This window comes from Notamacropus eugenii, chromosome 1 (genome assembly GCF_028372415.1).
Source record: "Notamacropus eugenii isolate mMacEug1 chromosome 1, mMacEug1.pri_v2, whole genome shotgun sequence".
NCBI classification, from domain to species: Eukaryota; Metazoa; Chordata; class Mammalia; order Diprotodontia; family Macropodidae; genus Notamacropus; species Notamacropus eugenii.
The window spans coordinates 661269010-661281935 of NC_092872.1; the positions used below are offsets into that span (position 1 = coordinate 661269010).

At 40.7% G+C, this 12926-nt stretch overlaps 1 protein-coding gene across 1 annotated transcript; it reads right to left on the reverse strand.

Annotated features, from left to right (window-relative positions):
• Positions 1 to 2342: 2342 nt before the first annotated feature.
• On the reverse strand, positions 2343 to 12059 carry EPCAM (epithelial cell adhesion molecule). Its single transcript, XM_072635657.1, has 9 exons — positions 11585 to 12059; positions 10388 to 10492; positions 9496 to 9736; positions 9165 to 9230; positions 8701 to 8764; positions 7279 to 7380; positions 6384 to 6584; positions 5246 to 5287; positions 2343 to 2856 (listed from the first exon to the last, which is right to left on the reverse strand). Exons 1-9 carry the CDS (start codon positions 11658 to 11660, stop codon positions 2815 to 2817), a joined length of 939 nt encoding a protein of 312 aa, XP_072491758.1. The 5' UTR covers positions 11661 to 12059; the 3' UTR covers positions 2343 to 2814.
• Positions 12060 to 12926: the final 867 nt, after the last annotated feature.

The following is a 12926-nucleotide window of genomic DNA, read 5'->3' on the forward strand; positions in this document are numbered from 1 at the left end:
AATCGTGTACCACAATTTGTTCAACCATTCTCCATTTGATGGTCATCCCCTCAATTTCTAATTCTTTGCCCCCAGAAAAGAGCTGCAACAAATGTCTTTGTACATATAGTCCTTTTCCTTTTTTTAAAATCTCTTTTGGGATACAGACCTAGTCGTGGTTTTGCTAGGTCAAAGGGTATGCCTGGTTTTATAGTCCTTTGGACATAGTTCCAAATTACTCTACAGAATGGTTCAATCGGTTCACAACTCCACCAACAGTACATTAATCTCATCTTTCCCACATCCCCTCCAACATTTGTCACATACCCTTTCTCCCCATTAGCTAATCTAATAAGGATGAATACCTCAGAATTGTTTTAATTTGCATTTCTCCAGTCAGTAGATTATTTTTTTCATATATAGAGCTTTGATTACTTCATCTGAAAACTGATTGTTCATATCTTTTGATCATTGGGGAATAGTTCTTATTTTTATTAATTTGACTGTTCTCTGAGAAATGAGGCCTTCATCAGAGAAACTTGCTTCAAGATTTTTTTCAGTTACTATTGCCAACTCTATTTCCCCCACTCTCCCATCCCTGGCTATTTTGTTCTCTTTCAGAGAGAAGTGTTTTGCTCCTGACTACCCTGTTCTCAATCTGCCCTCCCTTCTATCAATTCCCCCCTTCCCCTCCTATACCCAATTGCGTGTATATCTTATTCCCTCTTTGAGCCAATTCTGATGAGAGTAAGGTTCCCTAACTTTCCTGTAACCCCCTCCCCCGAAAAGCTTTTTCTTGCCTCTTTTATGTTAGATAATTTAACTTTTTCTCCCTCTCTCACCCCTTATTTTTTAGATATCATCCCTTCATATTCAACTCATAGCTGTGTGTATGGGTTACAAATATCTTCTCATGTAAGCATGCGTTTACAAAGTCCCTTATGATTTTCCTTTCCTATTTATCTTTTTTTATGCTTCTTTTGAGTCTTGAATTTGAAAGTCAAATTTTCTATTAAGCTCTGGTCTTTTCATCAAGAATGCTTGAAATTCCTTTATCTCACTGAATGTCCATTTCAAAATATTTTTTAAATGCAATACAAACTTAGAATCAGAACTGCATTTATTCCCACCTCTATGAATATGGTTTTGGACTAACCTGTTTATAGTTGAGATGATGCTCATACCACCTACCTCAAATATCTGTGGGAGTACTGTGAATTTGAAAGTTGCATAAATGAATTACTACAAGTTTGCTGGAGATCTAATGTCAAGGGATAAAGGCTTGAATAAATTGAAATTCTATTAGTATAGCATTGTAAGGTTGGTCGCTTTCATCCTTAATTTGGTGGCATGATGAACTATTGTTATATGCTATTACAGGGCATACATTAAAATTAAAAATTTTTTAAGAATCTGATCTGGATCATTGGTTACTTCCTCTGGTGTCTCTGCTTTTCCAGTTAACAGATGAGTTAAATCTACTGCCATTTAATGAATCTATTTGATACCTTTTCTAAAGTACCTGATAATCAAATTTAAAACTAGAATGGACATTAAAGGCCATCTGGTCCCAAAGACTCACATTACAAAGGAATCAATCAATGATCATTTATTAAGTGCCTACTATGTACCAGGAACTGTACACAAAGGAAGAGACAAATCTGGAGATGAATTGACTTGCTTAAATTGACTTGCACAGAGTTGTCAAGAGGCATACCCTTTCTAAATGAAATTAAAATGAATCCTTTTGCTAAAGAGATTTGTTCCGTGAAGTCTGCATTCAGTCAAAGGGCTGCACTTGAGAACCTTGAGAACAGGTTCCCCACTCCTGGGTTAAATGATTCATTTACCTCTGCTTTCTCATATTTTGAAGTCCTTATAGAGGATACTGAAATATCTTGCTTTAAAAACATCTTTCCTTGAGCAAAACCAAGAAATGTAAGGAGGTCATTAATCTGGACAATCTACCCTGGATAATTTGGGAGTCAGCTACATTTTTGTTAGGAACTGTTTTGTAATAAAAGTCTGAAGAAACTTTAGTGCAATAAATCACTCACATGAAGTCACTCCTCTAGTTTTCCAGTCTCAGAAATCCCTCCCCTTTAATTCTTCCCCAAACTTCATTCTCCATTCTCATTTCAAAAAGTAACTTTTACTTTTGTTTTTAAAAGAAAATCAGAACTTTAAGATGTTATGCAGAACAATAATTTCAGTTTGTCCATGAAGTACATCATTCATTTCTGACATTTGGATGTTTGAACAATATTACAACTTACCTAGGAGCTTAGGGGTTGGTCAGTACTTTGTAAAAATTGATTGCTGTTTTTTTTTTTTAACAAGGATAAATAAAAATGGGAAACTCATTTTGAACAACTTGTTTATTTCAAAGTTCATAAAAAAACTTCACAGAAATTCAAGATAAAAATATGTACAAGACAAACAAAAAACATTATTGAAAACCAGCTTTCATTTACAAGTAAAAGTGTGGAATTCAAATCCTATCATGGAAAATATATTTAAAGCAAGAATTCTGATGTCATACAAGCATTTGCTTAAACCCATGTACTCTAGTTTTTGTCTAAAAAAATGTGTATTTGAGTAATTTGTAGTGGCTCAACTTTTTTAGTTAGGGATAGCCAAAATCTTCAAGTTACTCTTAACTTGAGTAGTGGCTAAATCCCACTTCTTAACGATCTACACTCATTCTGTATTTTTAAACCCTAGGTCATAGTTTTACGAACAAGATACTAATCTGACAAGGCTTCTTTTGTCCCCATGTCCACATATACAGTCTCAATATCTATTTTTTCTTCTTGTTGTCTTCATACTTGGCAGTTAGGTGGAGCCATCTCCGTGCAATTCACTCATCTCCTTTACCTGTGAGGAAGGAGGAAAAGAAGCAAATAAAATTTTCTCATCAGAAATCAAGTTCCTTTCACAATAATTTTAACTTGTGGGGATTAAAATTATCCAACCTACAATAAGAGACTGAGACGTAGCTCTGAGCCAATGGCTCTTTATTAAAGGGTTCATGGTCCCTTCTAATGGAATGGAACTTCAATTTTCTTCATGATCTGAGATGCCTTCTCCTCCTCCTATTTTTATAGGGCTAGCTATTTAGACATTCAAGAATGACTATACCAAGTAAAGAATGATTCTACTAGCTGACATATGAAGCATAAGCATAATGCTCTGTCTGCAAAGTCACAAGTTGGGTGAAGCAAAGCATATCTCCAGAGACTAGATGGTTATACTGGACAAGAGAGAATGGTCTGGGGGTACAAAAATAATTTGGAGGATTATCCATGTAGTTGTCACACTGGGTTTGGTCATCATGACAAAACAAAGGGAGAGGGCCTTTAGTTAACTTTCTATGATTAAGCAAATGAACTTAAACTTTACAACTCACAGCTCTGGGGCCAAATATACAGAACTTATCATGATCCCCATGGAATCATATCAAATTGATTAATACTGATCTGCAATAGAGTAAGGGTCCTCAACAAATCAACTTTCTCAGTCTTAATATTTACTGACATACTATATGCAAAGGAGTGCAGGAATATGTATTTGCATATTCCTTGGCCAACAGGAGCTTAGAAAACTGTAGTTGACTCCTGAACACTAAAGTTAGTTAAGAAAATAGTCTGAATCTAAGTTACGTCACTTACTAGCCCTAAAAATTTAATCTCCTAAAGCCTTAACTTCCTCATCTGTAAAACAAGTACAATAATACTCGTAAACTCCAACTCCCAGGGCTGTTGTGAGAAAAGGCTTCATCAACTACAAAGTATTATATAACTGTGACCTATCTTTATATACAAATAACTTGAACACAAATAAATTTGTTATAAATGTCCCCAAAATAGAATAAGGCAGTCATTCAGAAAATGGAGCGATAACTTTTCATCTGCCATGATAATGAAAGGCTTAAATATTAAAGGTATCATTACAGCTGATAAATTAGCACAAACTTGTAGAATGTGAATGAATCTTCTCAATTTACAGATGAGGAAACAGGATCAGGTGACTTATCCAGTGTCACACAGCTAATAAAAACTAACGAGTGTCTGAGGTCAAATTTGAACTCAGGTCTTCTTGACTCTAGACCCAGCCCTCTATTTTTGCACCATTTAGCTGGTGAGAGTTTGCTGAATGGGTGGAAAAGGAAGAGGTGGAGCTAAAGTAGAACTGAGGGGAAATGAATGAGGGAGCAGTCACAACTTAAGGATGCAAGCAAGCCCGCGGCTGGCTGTGAGAAAAGGGCATTTTGTTTAAGGGAGCCTGTTTGTGATTCATTTAAGGGAGCTGGTTTGTGGGAAGCCTAACAGAGTGAAGCCTAGGGCTGGTGCTGCCCTCTGCATTGTTATTGTGCATAGATGCCCTTGTTACTATGATGGATTTGGCTTTCTGGTGTTTGAATAAATGTTTTGGTTTTGTCTTTCATGAAGAGTCTGCGGTATTTTGCATAAATATTGCATTGGTGCTACATGTGCTGACTTGTTTTATTTAACTGTATACTTCCTTGCTACAAGGAAAGGGTCTATTGGGAAGTGACATCAAGAAGGAAGAGCAATATACCTCTTTTTAAACAAGCACAATATTATGGGCCCCCTACTCCGATGAGATCCCCGTATAACTGTTGCAACACTACAACAGAATTCAATAATAGGTATTCCTTTTGGGCTTTAGATGACAACATCATTATTCTTTCAATAGGCACAAACTCCTAGAATAGTATTCTGATGAGGTCATAATGCAGTTGGAATCTGTTTGTATGTCTGGGGCATACTCTGATTTATGAAGACAAAGCTATTTAACAAATTATTCTACAAATTCTTAGGATCATATTTAGAGCTGAAAGTGACTTTATAGACCAACTAGTCCAACGTCCTCATCTTACAGATGAAGAAACTGATCCAGAGATTCAGGTCCTCTGGCTCCAAACACACAGCTTCTATAACATGTCACTTGGCAGCTAGGTGGTGGAACGGGACAAAGTACTAGACCTTGGGTCAGGAAGAGCTCAGTTCAAGTCTTACCTCAACATTTACTGGTTGCGTGATCATCAGTAAGTCACTTAACCTGCATTTTCCTCAGTTTTCCCATCTGTAAAATGGGTGTGATAATAACAGCATCTGCCTCTTAGGATTGTTGTGAGGGTAAAATAACATGTAAAGTCCTTTGCAAACGGTAAAGTTCTATATAAGTGCCACTGCTATTAATACTACTACTTTAAAATGAATTTCATTAATGATCCACTTACTTCGGCTTTTTCATACTTTGCTCTTTTCTTCCTGGACACAACCTAAATAAAGGAAGATATTCGATAATTTAACATTATTCAAACAAAAATAGTTACATATCAGCACAAAGAGCTACTAAAGAGCTGACAGTCGAACAATTTGATATTTAATCCAATTATTTTAAACAGTTTAAGTAATCGATTAAGCTGCCCTTTGAGAAAAAGGTAAATATCAAGGTAGAGAAAAATAATAGCTGTTTTTCAGTTGTAATTATTTCTAGTAAAGGTCTAACTTTTAAAAATGAAACTCTTAAAAACTGGAGACAATCATGTTTGAAGTAAAGGTGAAAGCCCATTATCACAAACTCCACAGAATAGCTAAATGATTTTGTTGTATAAAATGTAAAAGGGGCATAATACTAAAAACAACATTTTCAATCTGTAGGAGTCAATGTTCAACTTCTTATTATAGTATGTTTCTTATGTAAGCATATGACTTTGAGAATTTACTTCACCTGATTTTAATCCCATAACACTTAACCTCTTTTCTCCTCTCCTTGAAGACATAGCTTACTCTGGATTCAAATTCTACCTCAAGACACTTAATAATTACATATCCTCAAGTCCATCAGTTTCTCTCATCCTGTTTCCTCAACTCTGAAATGGGGAAAATAGCACCCAACTCATAAGGTTATTGTGAGGATCAAATTTTATGTGTTGAGTTGTTACTATTATTGTGTAATAGCCTGGACTTTTTATGATGTTCCCTTACTTAGCAGTGGTAGATGATTTGGGAGTGTAGGATTGTCTGGTTCTTTTTCCCCTGTCTCATGGGGTTAAAATGTTTGAAGTGGTAGAAGGGTATTTGTATTTGCAGCTTGAAGACAAAAAAAAAAAACCAAACCGGTGAAGCATGTGGTTATGGCTCTCTTCGTCTCTTACAACATATACAGCACAAGTTTTTTTCTTATAGAAAGTGATTATCTCATAGCAAGACCAGGAAAATAGATTTCACATGTAACTAATTTATTGTTAAAGATTTACAATCAGATTGGATGTTGTTACTATGGGTACTCCACTGGGGCATGAAAATAACCGCCACATAGATGTCTCTGTATGAATACTTAGAACATTGGCATTTTATCTGTACTACACTTACCACTACAACAATTCCAGCAATAAGTGCCAGAATTACGACGACAATGACAGCAATAATACCAGCTGTTAGTCCTTGCATTGAAAATTCAGGTGGCTTTTCATCAAGATAATAGATTAAAGTTTTAGCAGGATCCAGATCAAGCATTTCACCATTTACGTTAAGATTAATTTTACGGGAATAAAAGAGAGATTCGCCTTTTACCTAGATTGGAAAGGAAAAAAAATAAAATTGAAAACGTTTAGAAAGAACTACTGGCTGACATGATTGAACTTTGAGGTCACTATCAATATTTTATCACCAAAATGAGTAAGTAAAATTTCTTATATGCCTCCGACATGTTTCACTCTGAACTATGGGCTCTGAGAAATATAAGATGAGGCATAAAAGAAGACAAAAGTATGGCCCAGTTTCCTTAAAAAATTCACAGATCTAAATGGAAACACAAAACATACATAGGTAATTCTTTAACAGATGATCAAGTATGAGACAGCATGATAAACTGTATATATATGTAAAAATGCTGAATGATGTTGCCTGAGATTTTTCAGGAAAGGCCTGTTAAGAGTTACTGGAGTCTGACATAGTTATTTGAAGGATATAATAGAGAAAAAAGAAATGGCATTACAGATAGTAGAAGGGCACTAGCAAATTCCTATAGGGAACATTTCCTTACTTTAGTCATAAGTTTCTTTGGTATGGGAGGGAACAATAAAAAGATTGAACTGACTAAATCAAAGGGATGATTCTGATGGATGTAAAGAAATAGAGCCTGGAAAGGTAGCTAGAAGACTTTTAACACTAATGTACACAAATTAATCTCTTCCCCTTCTTTCTCTAAATAGTAGGGTTCTTGGCCAAAATGAAATTTCAGAATGACCTGGCCAGTCATACTCACATCCTTCTCAAAATAATAAGCCACATCAGCTATGTCCACCTCATTAGAGCTTTTCTGGGTACTATTTTGCACCAGGTCAATAGTGATAACATCATCTTCATACTAGAAAAAAAAGAGAGTAAAGGTCAAGTATATATAATTTAATAACCAAAATCACAGTGCTCATCATAGCATTTCTGTCATTGAATTCTGTGATTTTTGAATCATTTGCACAGTTGCTCTTCTCTAAGGTAAATAATTAATAAATAACTATTGGACATTCAAAATTTAAACATACCATATATGGTTCTAATTGCTAAATGCCAAATATTGTTCTAAAAATCTAAAAGAGAACTATAATTAATAATAAAAACTTCAGTCATGAAAGAAATACAGTGTTTGCTATCACAATAAGGATTATAGACAGATGAGTACAAAGAAACTGGTTATTTGGACTAGTAATATTCCTTTCATTTCAAATTATCCTAAGTGTGGCATATGTAAAACGCTAAAATGAAATGTAATTCAAATTAAGTCTCCTACTTGATGGCAAAGAAAGGAGTAACATTATCTCTCCCAGATATCCTACAGTGGAGGATAATGAACAGAGGGCTTAGTATGGAGTTGTAAGACTTGGGCTCAAATCCTCTTTCAGATATTTAGTACATTCAAGCATTTTTCAGCAACAGCCTAGAATGGATCACTTTGACCGTCCAGTCCATGGATGCGAAGCTATGAAAATAATACTCTTAGGAAGAACAGAGATTAATCTTTGGTATGGCATTAAAAAAAACCCTTAAATTCGAATACATCCTTAATAAGAATATAGTGATCATTTAGCACCCATAAAAAAAATATATTATCTGGGGCCAAGGTGGTGAGGGGGCTGGGGGTGGGTGGAAGTGTCAAGTTTCAAAGAGCCGCTAGGTTTCCTGGAGAGGAAGCAGGGTGTTACAGAGACCAGCTGAGGGAGGTTATACTTATTGAGTATTTCTATGGGAAAGATGAGCAAGAAAAGAAGTATCTCATGTTTTCTGAGTGGCTATCTGTATCACTAGTTCATGAAAATACTTCTGTCTAATCAAGTTGAACTGTCTGAGCTTTTTTTCCAAATATATATTATAGTTTTTAAAATCTAAAGAGATAAGAACTTAACACCTGTAGATGTAAAAAACGTATGGAAATCAAAGATAAAGAATATAGAATTCACACTGATGAACCACTTAACACACATGGGCAAGCCAGTTACAACTTAGTGAATGAGTTTTTCCAGAGTTACCAAAAACGAAGAGACATTAAGTGACTTGCCCATGATCATACAGGATGTGCATCCATGTCCTGTCTCCAAATCCAGTTTATCCATTGTACCCAGCTTTACTACCACGTATCTGCTACTAGATAGTTCTTTCAGAGATTGTTTGCAATAGGAAGAAAATATATTACCAAAATTTGTTTGATGTATTTAGGGTTCAGTTGGTAACGTTGCTGAAATTCCTGTTTGATGGCACTGTAAGAATGAAAAATCTGTTATAAAACAGCTATTTTATGATAGAACATTACAAGAAGCATTTACTGATATAACTAGATAGCTACAGTTCTCTAAGACCAAAGTGCTTATGAAATTAACCTGCTAAAGAGGCTACCTTTAATTTTTACAAGTATCTTTAACAATCTATTATTATAAGAAATATTTGTCTCCTATAAAACAACACAAAGGCAAAGGTTTTTTAAACACCAACCCCAGTTGATAAATACAGAACGTCAGTGGTTAGAATGAATCTTAAAGATGATTTAATTTAGTCCAAAGGCTTCATTTTACAAATAATTAGGCATTTTAATGAACGAATGAAAAACCATTTACTTAACTAAATGTGTTGACAAGACACATAGACTTAAATAAGACTTACTTTTCTAAGGCAGTATTATCAAAAGGTTTTTCTCTTGTTTTGTGTCTCAGTTCAATGATGATCCAACTGTAATAAAAAAAATTTAATTGAAGTACTTCCTTATACTTTTAAACTTTAATTCTTAGTGAATATGACTAAAATTTTCACAGCTCCAAATACAGCAGTAGTACTATTAAAAGAGAACAGATTTCCTCTTTACTTAAATAAACAAATGAACCAAAGTGCTTTTAGATTAACTGTCAAAGTTTTAGGTATAAAACAATGTTATTATAACTCACAGATAAGAAGTTTATCTGAAAAGTATAATAGTAATAAAGACAAACAAACTTACTATGTTCTTACTAGTTCACTGCATGATATTTCACTGTCCTTATCAGTTCTTCTTACTCCAGCAGTATTCACACACCAGCAAAGGGCAGTGCCATTACACTGGCGAGGTTTAAAGAGACCACGTGCATCACAATCAGGATCATATATTCCATCATTATCTGTAATAGCTCCTTCTGGTTTCTTTCTCCGTCCACTCTTTGAATTAGTCATTTCTGCCTTCATCACCAAACATTTTGTAGCCACTTTGGGGGGAAAAAGTCAAACTCAAAAGTAAGAGTGGGTTGACTCAAAATTAGCTTTTGTTCATAAATAATAATCATCAAGGGCCTACGCTGGATCAAAAATTAACACAAGAATTCATTTACCACTGAATCCAAGAAAAGATAAATTCCCAAGACAGATAGCATGATACAAAGAAGAGTATAGAAGGAATCAGAAGACATGAATCTGCCACTTATTACATGGATGACATGCAAGTTAAGGCTCCATTTCCTCATATTTAACAGGGGGAAGTCTTTCTCAGGGTTCAAATTCCTTAAGTCAGAAATTTTAAAAAAGTTCTTTTATGGGTCACATTGTTTATTTTGAAGAGTTTTAATTTTTACTCTTTGACTGAGCCTTAAATTTTCTTTGCAGAAAGAGCCAAATTACCTATAAATGTAAAAATTCACTTCTCACATTCTAGAAAAAGCCACATTGCCTATAAATGTGGATAGTCAATGCTTTTTTAAAAAGGCACACAACTGAGCTGAAGCATCCCAGCACAAAGCCGGATCCTTCTGAGCAAACATTCTGACACGCGGATCTGATACTTACAAATAATCTAGTATGTTTCACTAACCACATTAATGTAGCAAAATGAAGCTAACGGCAGAGAATTAGACTAAACTCACGTTGTGAACAGGTGACTATGTTGGGTGAACCAATGGCCTGACACTGGCACACATCAGGCGATATTTCCGTGCAGTTTGTTAACTTGTTTGTTTCACAGAAACAAGCTGCAAAGGGAGAAAAAACACTTTAAAACCTGATCCCTTCCCACGGACGCAGGAACCCCAACAGTCACACTCCCCTCAGAGGCAATTCCAGCGCTCCGGTTAAATGAGTTTCTGGGAATTCTACCTAATTCCCCAGTACATCAAAGCTTTAAACAACACGAAAAAATGTTTCCAGAATTTTCTTTGGACTCGTCTGAACAATTTCACCGACTCCCATTTCCATTTTTACGCTCAAACTTCCCATTCCCTCAAACATCCCCAACCTCTACAGAACCCATGGGAACCCAAGTCATTTCGTCCTTCTTTACCTTCAGGACAAACCTCTCCAGTCCAAAAAATTACTCAATTCATCAGAGAAAAGGCAAATGGTCTCTCTGACAAGACTGCCTTTCCAACGTTTAGGAAGCACTTCCTGGGTACCGGCACCGCGCTAGGCGCCGGAGACACAAAGGAAAACGACCCCCGCGGGCTCTCCGGGAGCCGCCAGCGCGGGGCAGCATCCGACCACACCGCAGGGCATCTCCACTGGTCCCTTATCTTCCCAGAACAGGAAGCTGGCTTAAGGTCTTTGGGGCCCCGGCGGGAACCGGACGGCCCCGGCTAGGAAGCTCTCCTTCCAGGGGGGCTGGTCCCCAGCTCCCGGCGGGGACGCGGCAGCGGAGGCCCAGAGGGCGCAGGTGCCCCGCGGGGGCGCGCGGCGCGCTCCCCGGCCCACATCCGGGCCCGTGCCCAGGTGGGCAGCCTCCTGGGGGGGCGGCCCCGCCCAAGCCGGGTCACCGAGTCGGTCCCCGCTCCCCGCTGCCTCCCCCGGGACTCCCTCCACTAGCCCAAGCAGCCGGAGCCCGAAAGAGGGAGGGGGCGCCATTGTGTGGAGAGGGACAAAGAGGACGAGAGAGGGTCGGAGGGTGGGGGGACGACCCCCTCCGGGACCCGGGCACCCCCCATCCTCCCAAGGCTGGTTCCCTCTCCGGGGCCGCGCCCCCAGCGCGTCCCGGGCGCTCCCGGGACGGGCTCGCGGGGCCCTCGCCGCCTCCCCTCGCCCTCGGCGACCTCTCGGGTCAGTCTCCCCGCCCCGTCCGCTCCCCGGATCACCTTTCTGGGCCGAGCTCAGCGCCGCGAGCGTGGCCGCCAGCAGCAGCCCGAGCGCAGGAGCCCGGGGCAGAGCCATGGAAAGAGAGCGCGCCGCAGGGAGCCGAGGGCGCGGGGCGGGGGCTCCTCCGACGGGCGCGGCGGGAAGCAGGCGCGAGGACCCTCGAGGCTCGGGCGGGGAGCTGCGGGGCAGGGAAGGTCACCTGGCCCCGCGCGCAGAGGAGGACGAGAGGAGACGCCAACTCCCCGAGGGCTCGAGCGCGTCTGGGGCGGGAGTGCGCCGCACCACCACCAGCCCCACCGCCCTCGTCCCCGCCTCCCTCCGAACCCCTCCCTCAGGGCTGTGGGCCCCCGGCCTCCCGCCCCCACCTGCCCGACCGGTTCCCGGGCTGGAGTCACCGGCCTGCCTTCTCCTCCCCCTCCCTTCCCGGGGGGAGGGGGGAGAGTCCCCTCCTCCCCTGGCGCCCGCGGCCTGGGCAGCTTAGGCACCGCCCCTTCCCCTCCCCCTCCCGCGGGCGCTCCTCAGGTGTATCTGGTGGCTTCTCCCGGAGCCACCTGTGAGCCCGCGGCCCGCCTCTTAACCCCCCAGGGCCCCGTCAGCCCCCGCTTCCGTCCCGTAGAGTCTCCCCAACTTGGGGAAAGGAATAAGGGAAGGGAGAACGTGGCGAGGGGGCGCCGAGAGACAGCCTCTGGTCACCTGGGCTCGGGCGTCCCGCCCCGGGGAGACCAGGATGCGAGGGAGCAGGGAGGAGGGGGCCCCCGGGAGGGGAGGCGGCCCGGCGGGGTCTCGGCCCCTGCGCTCTCACGGTGATCCCCGGAATCCCCAACCCGAGGGTCCTGGAAGCCGGCGGGCCTTGGGCGGGGGGCACACGAGGAGGCGGATGCCTCAGCCCCGCCGAGCGGCTTGCCCTTCGGTGGCGGGCGCTGTCCGCGGCACCTCGGGCTGTGCAGCCAGGCTGGCGGAGCCGCTTCCAGGCACCCAGCCCTGGGTTCGAGCTTCTTCCCCTGCCGACGGCGGGCTGGCATCTTCACGGATTCCCGCATTTTTCTCTTCCCCAAAGTGGGAAGAAAAGGATCCCTATTAAGAGAAATGTTAGCAAAGCCCGGGGCTGGGAGTTGTAACACCTTCCAGGAGACGTCAGACCCTCCCAGGCGCCAGTTGGGTGTCTACACCTTCTTTCCCCGAGAACCCATTCAGGCGATCTTCTTAATTCTTAAGAAATGATTACAAATGGACAAAAATAAAGTGAAAACCATTTTTTAAGATTTTTAAAAATCTCTTACGGCTGGTTTTTTTATGCCTGTAGAGAATGAAGTGTTTTCTCCTTAGGCATTTGAAAGAATT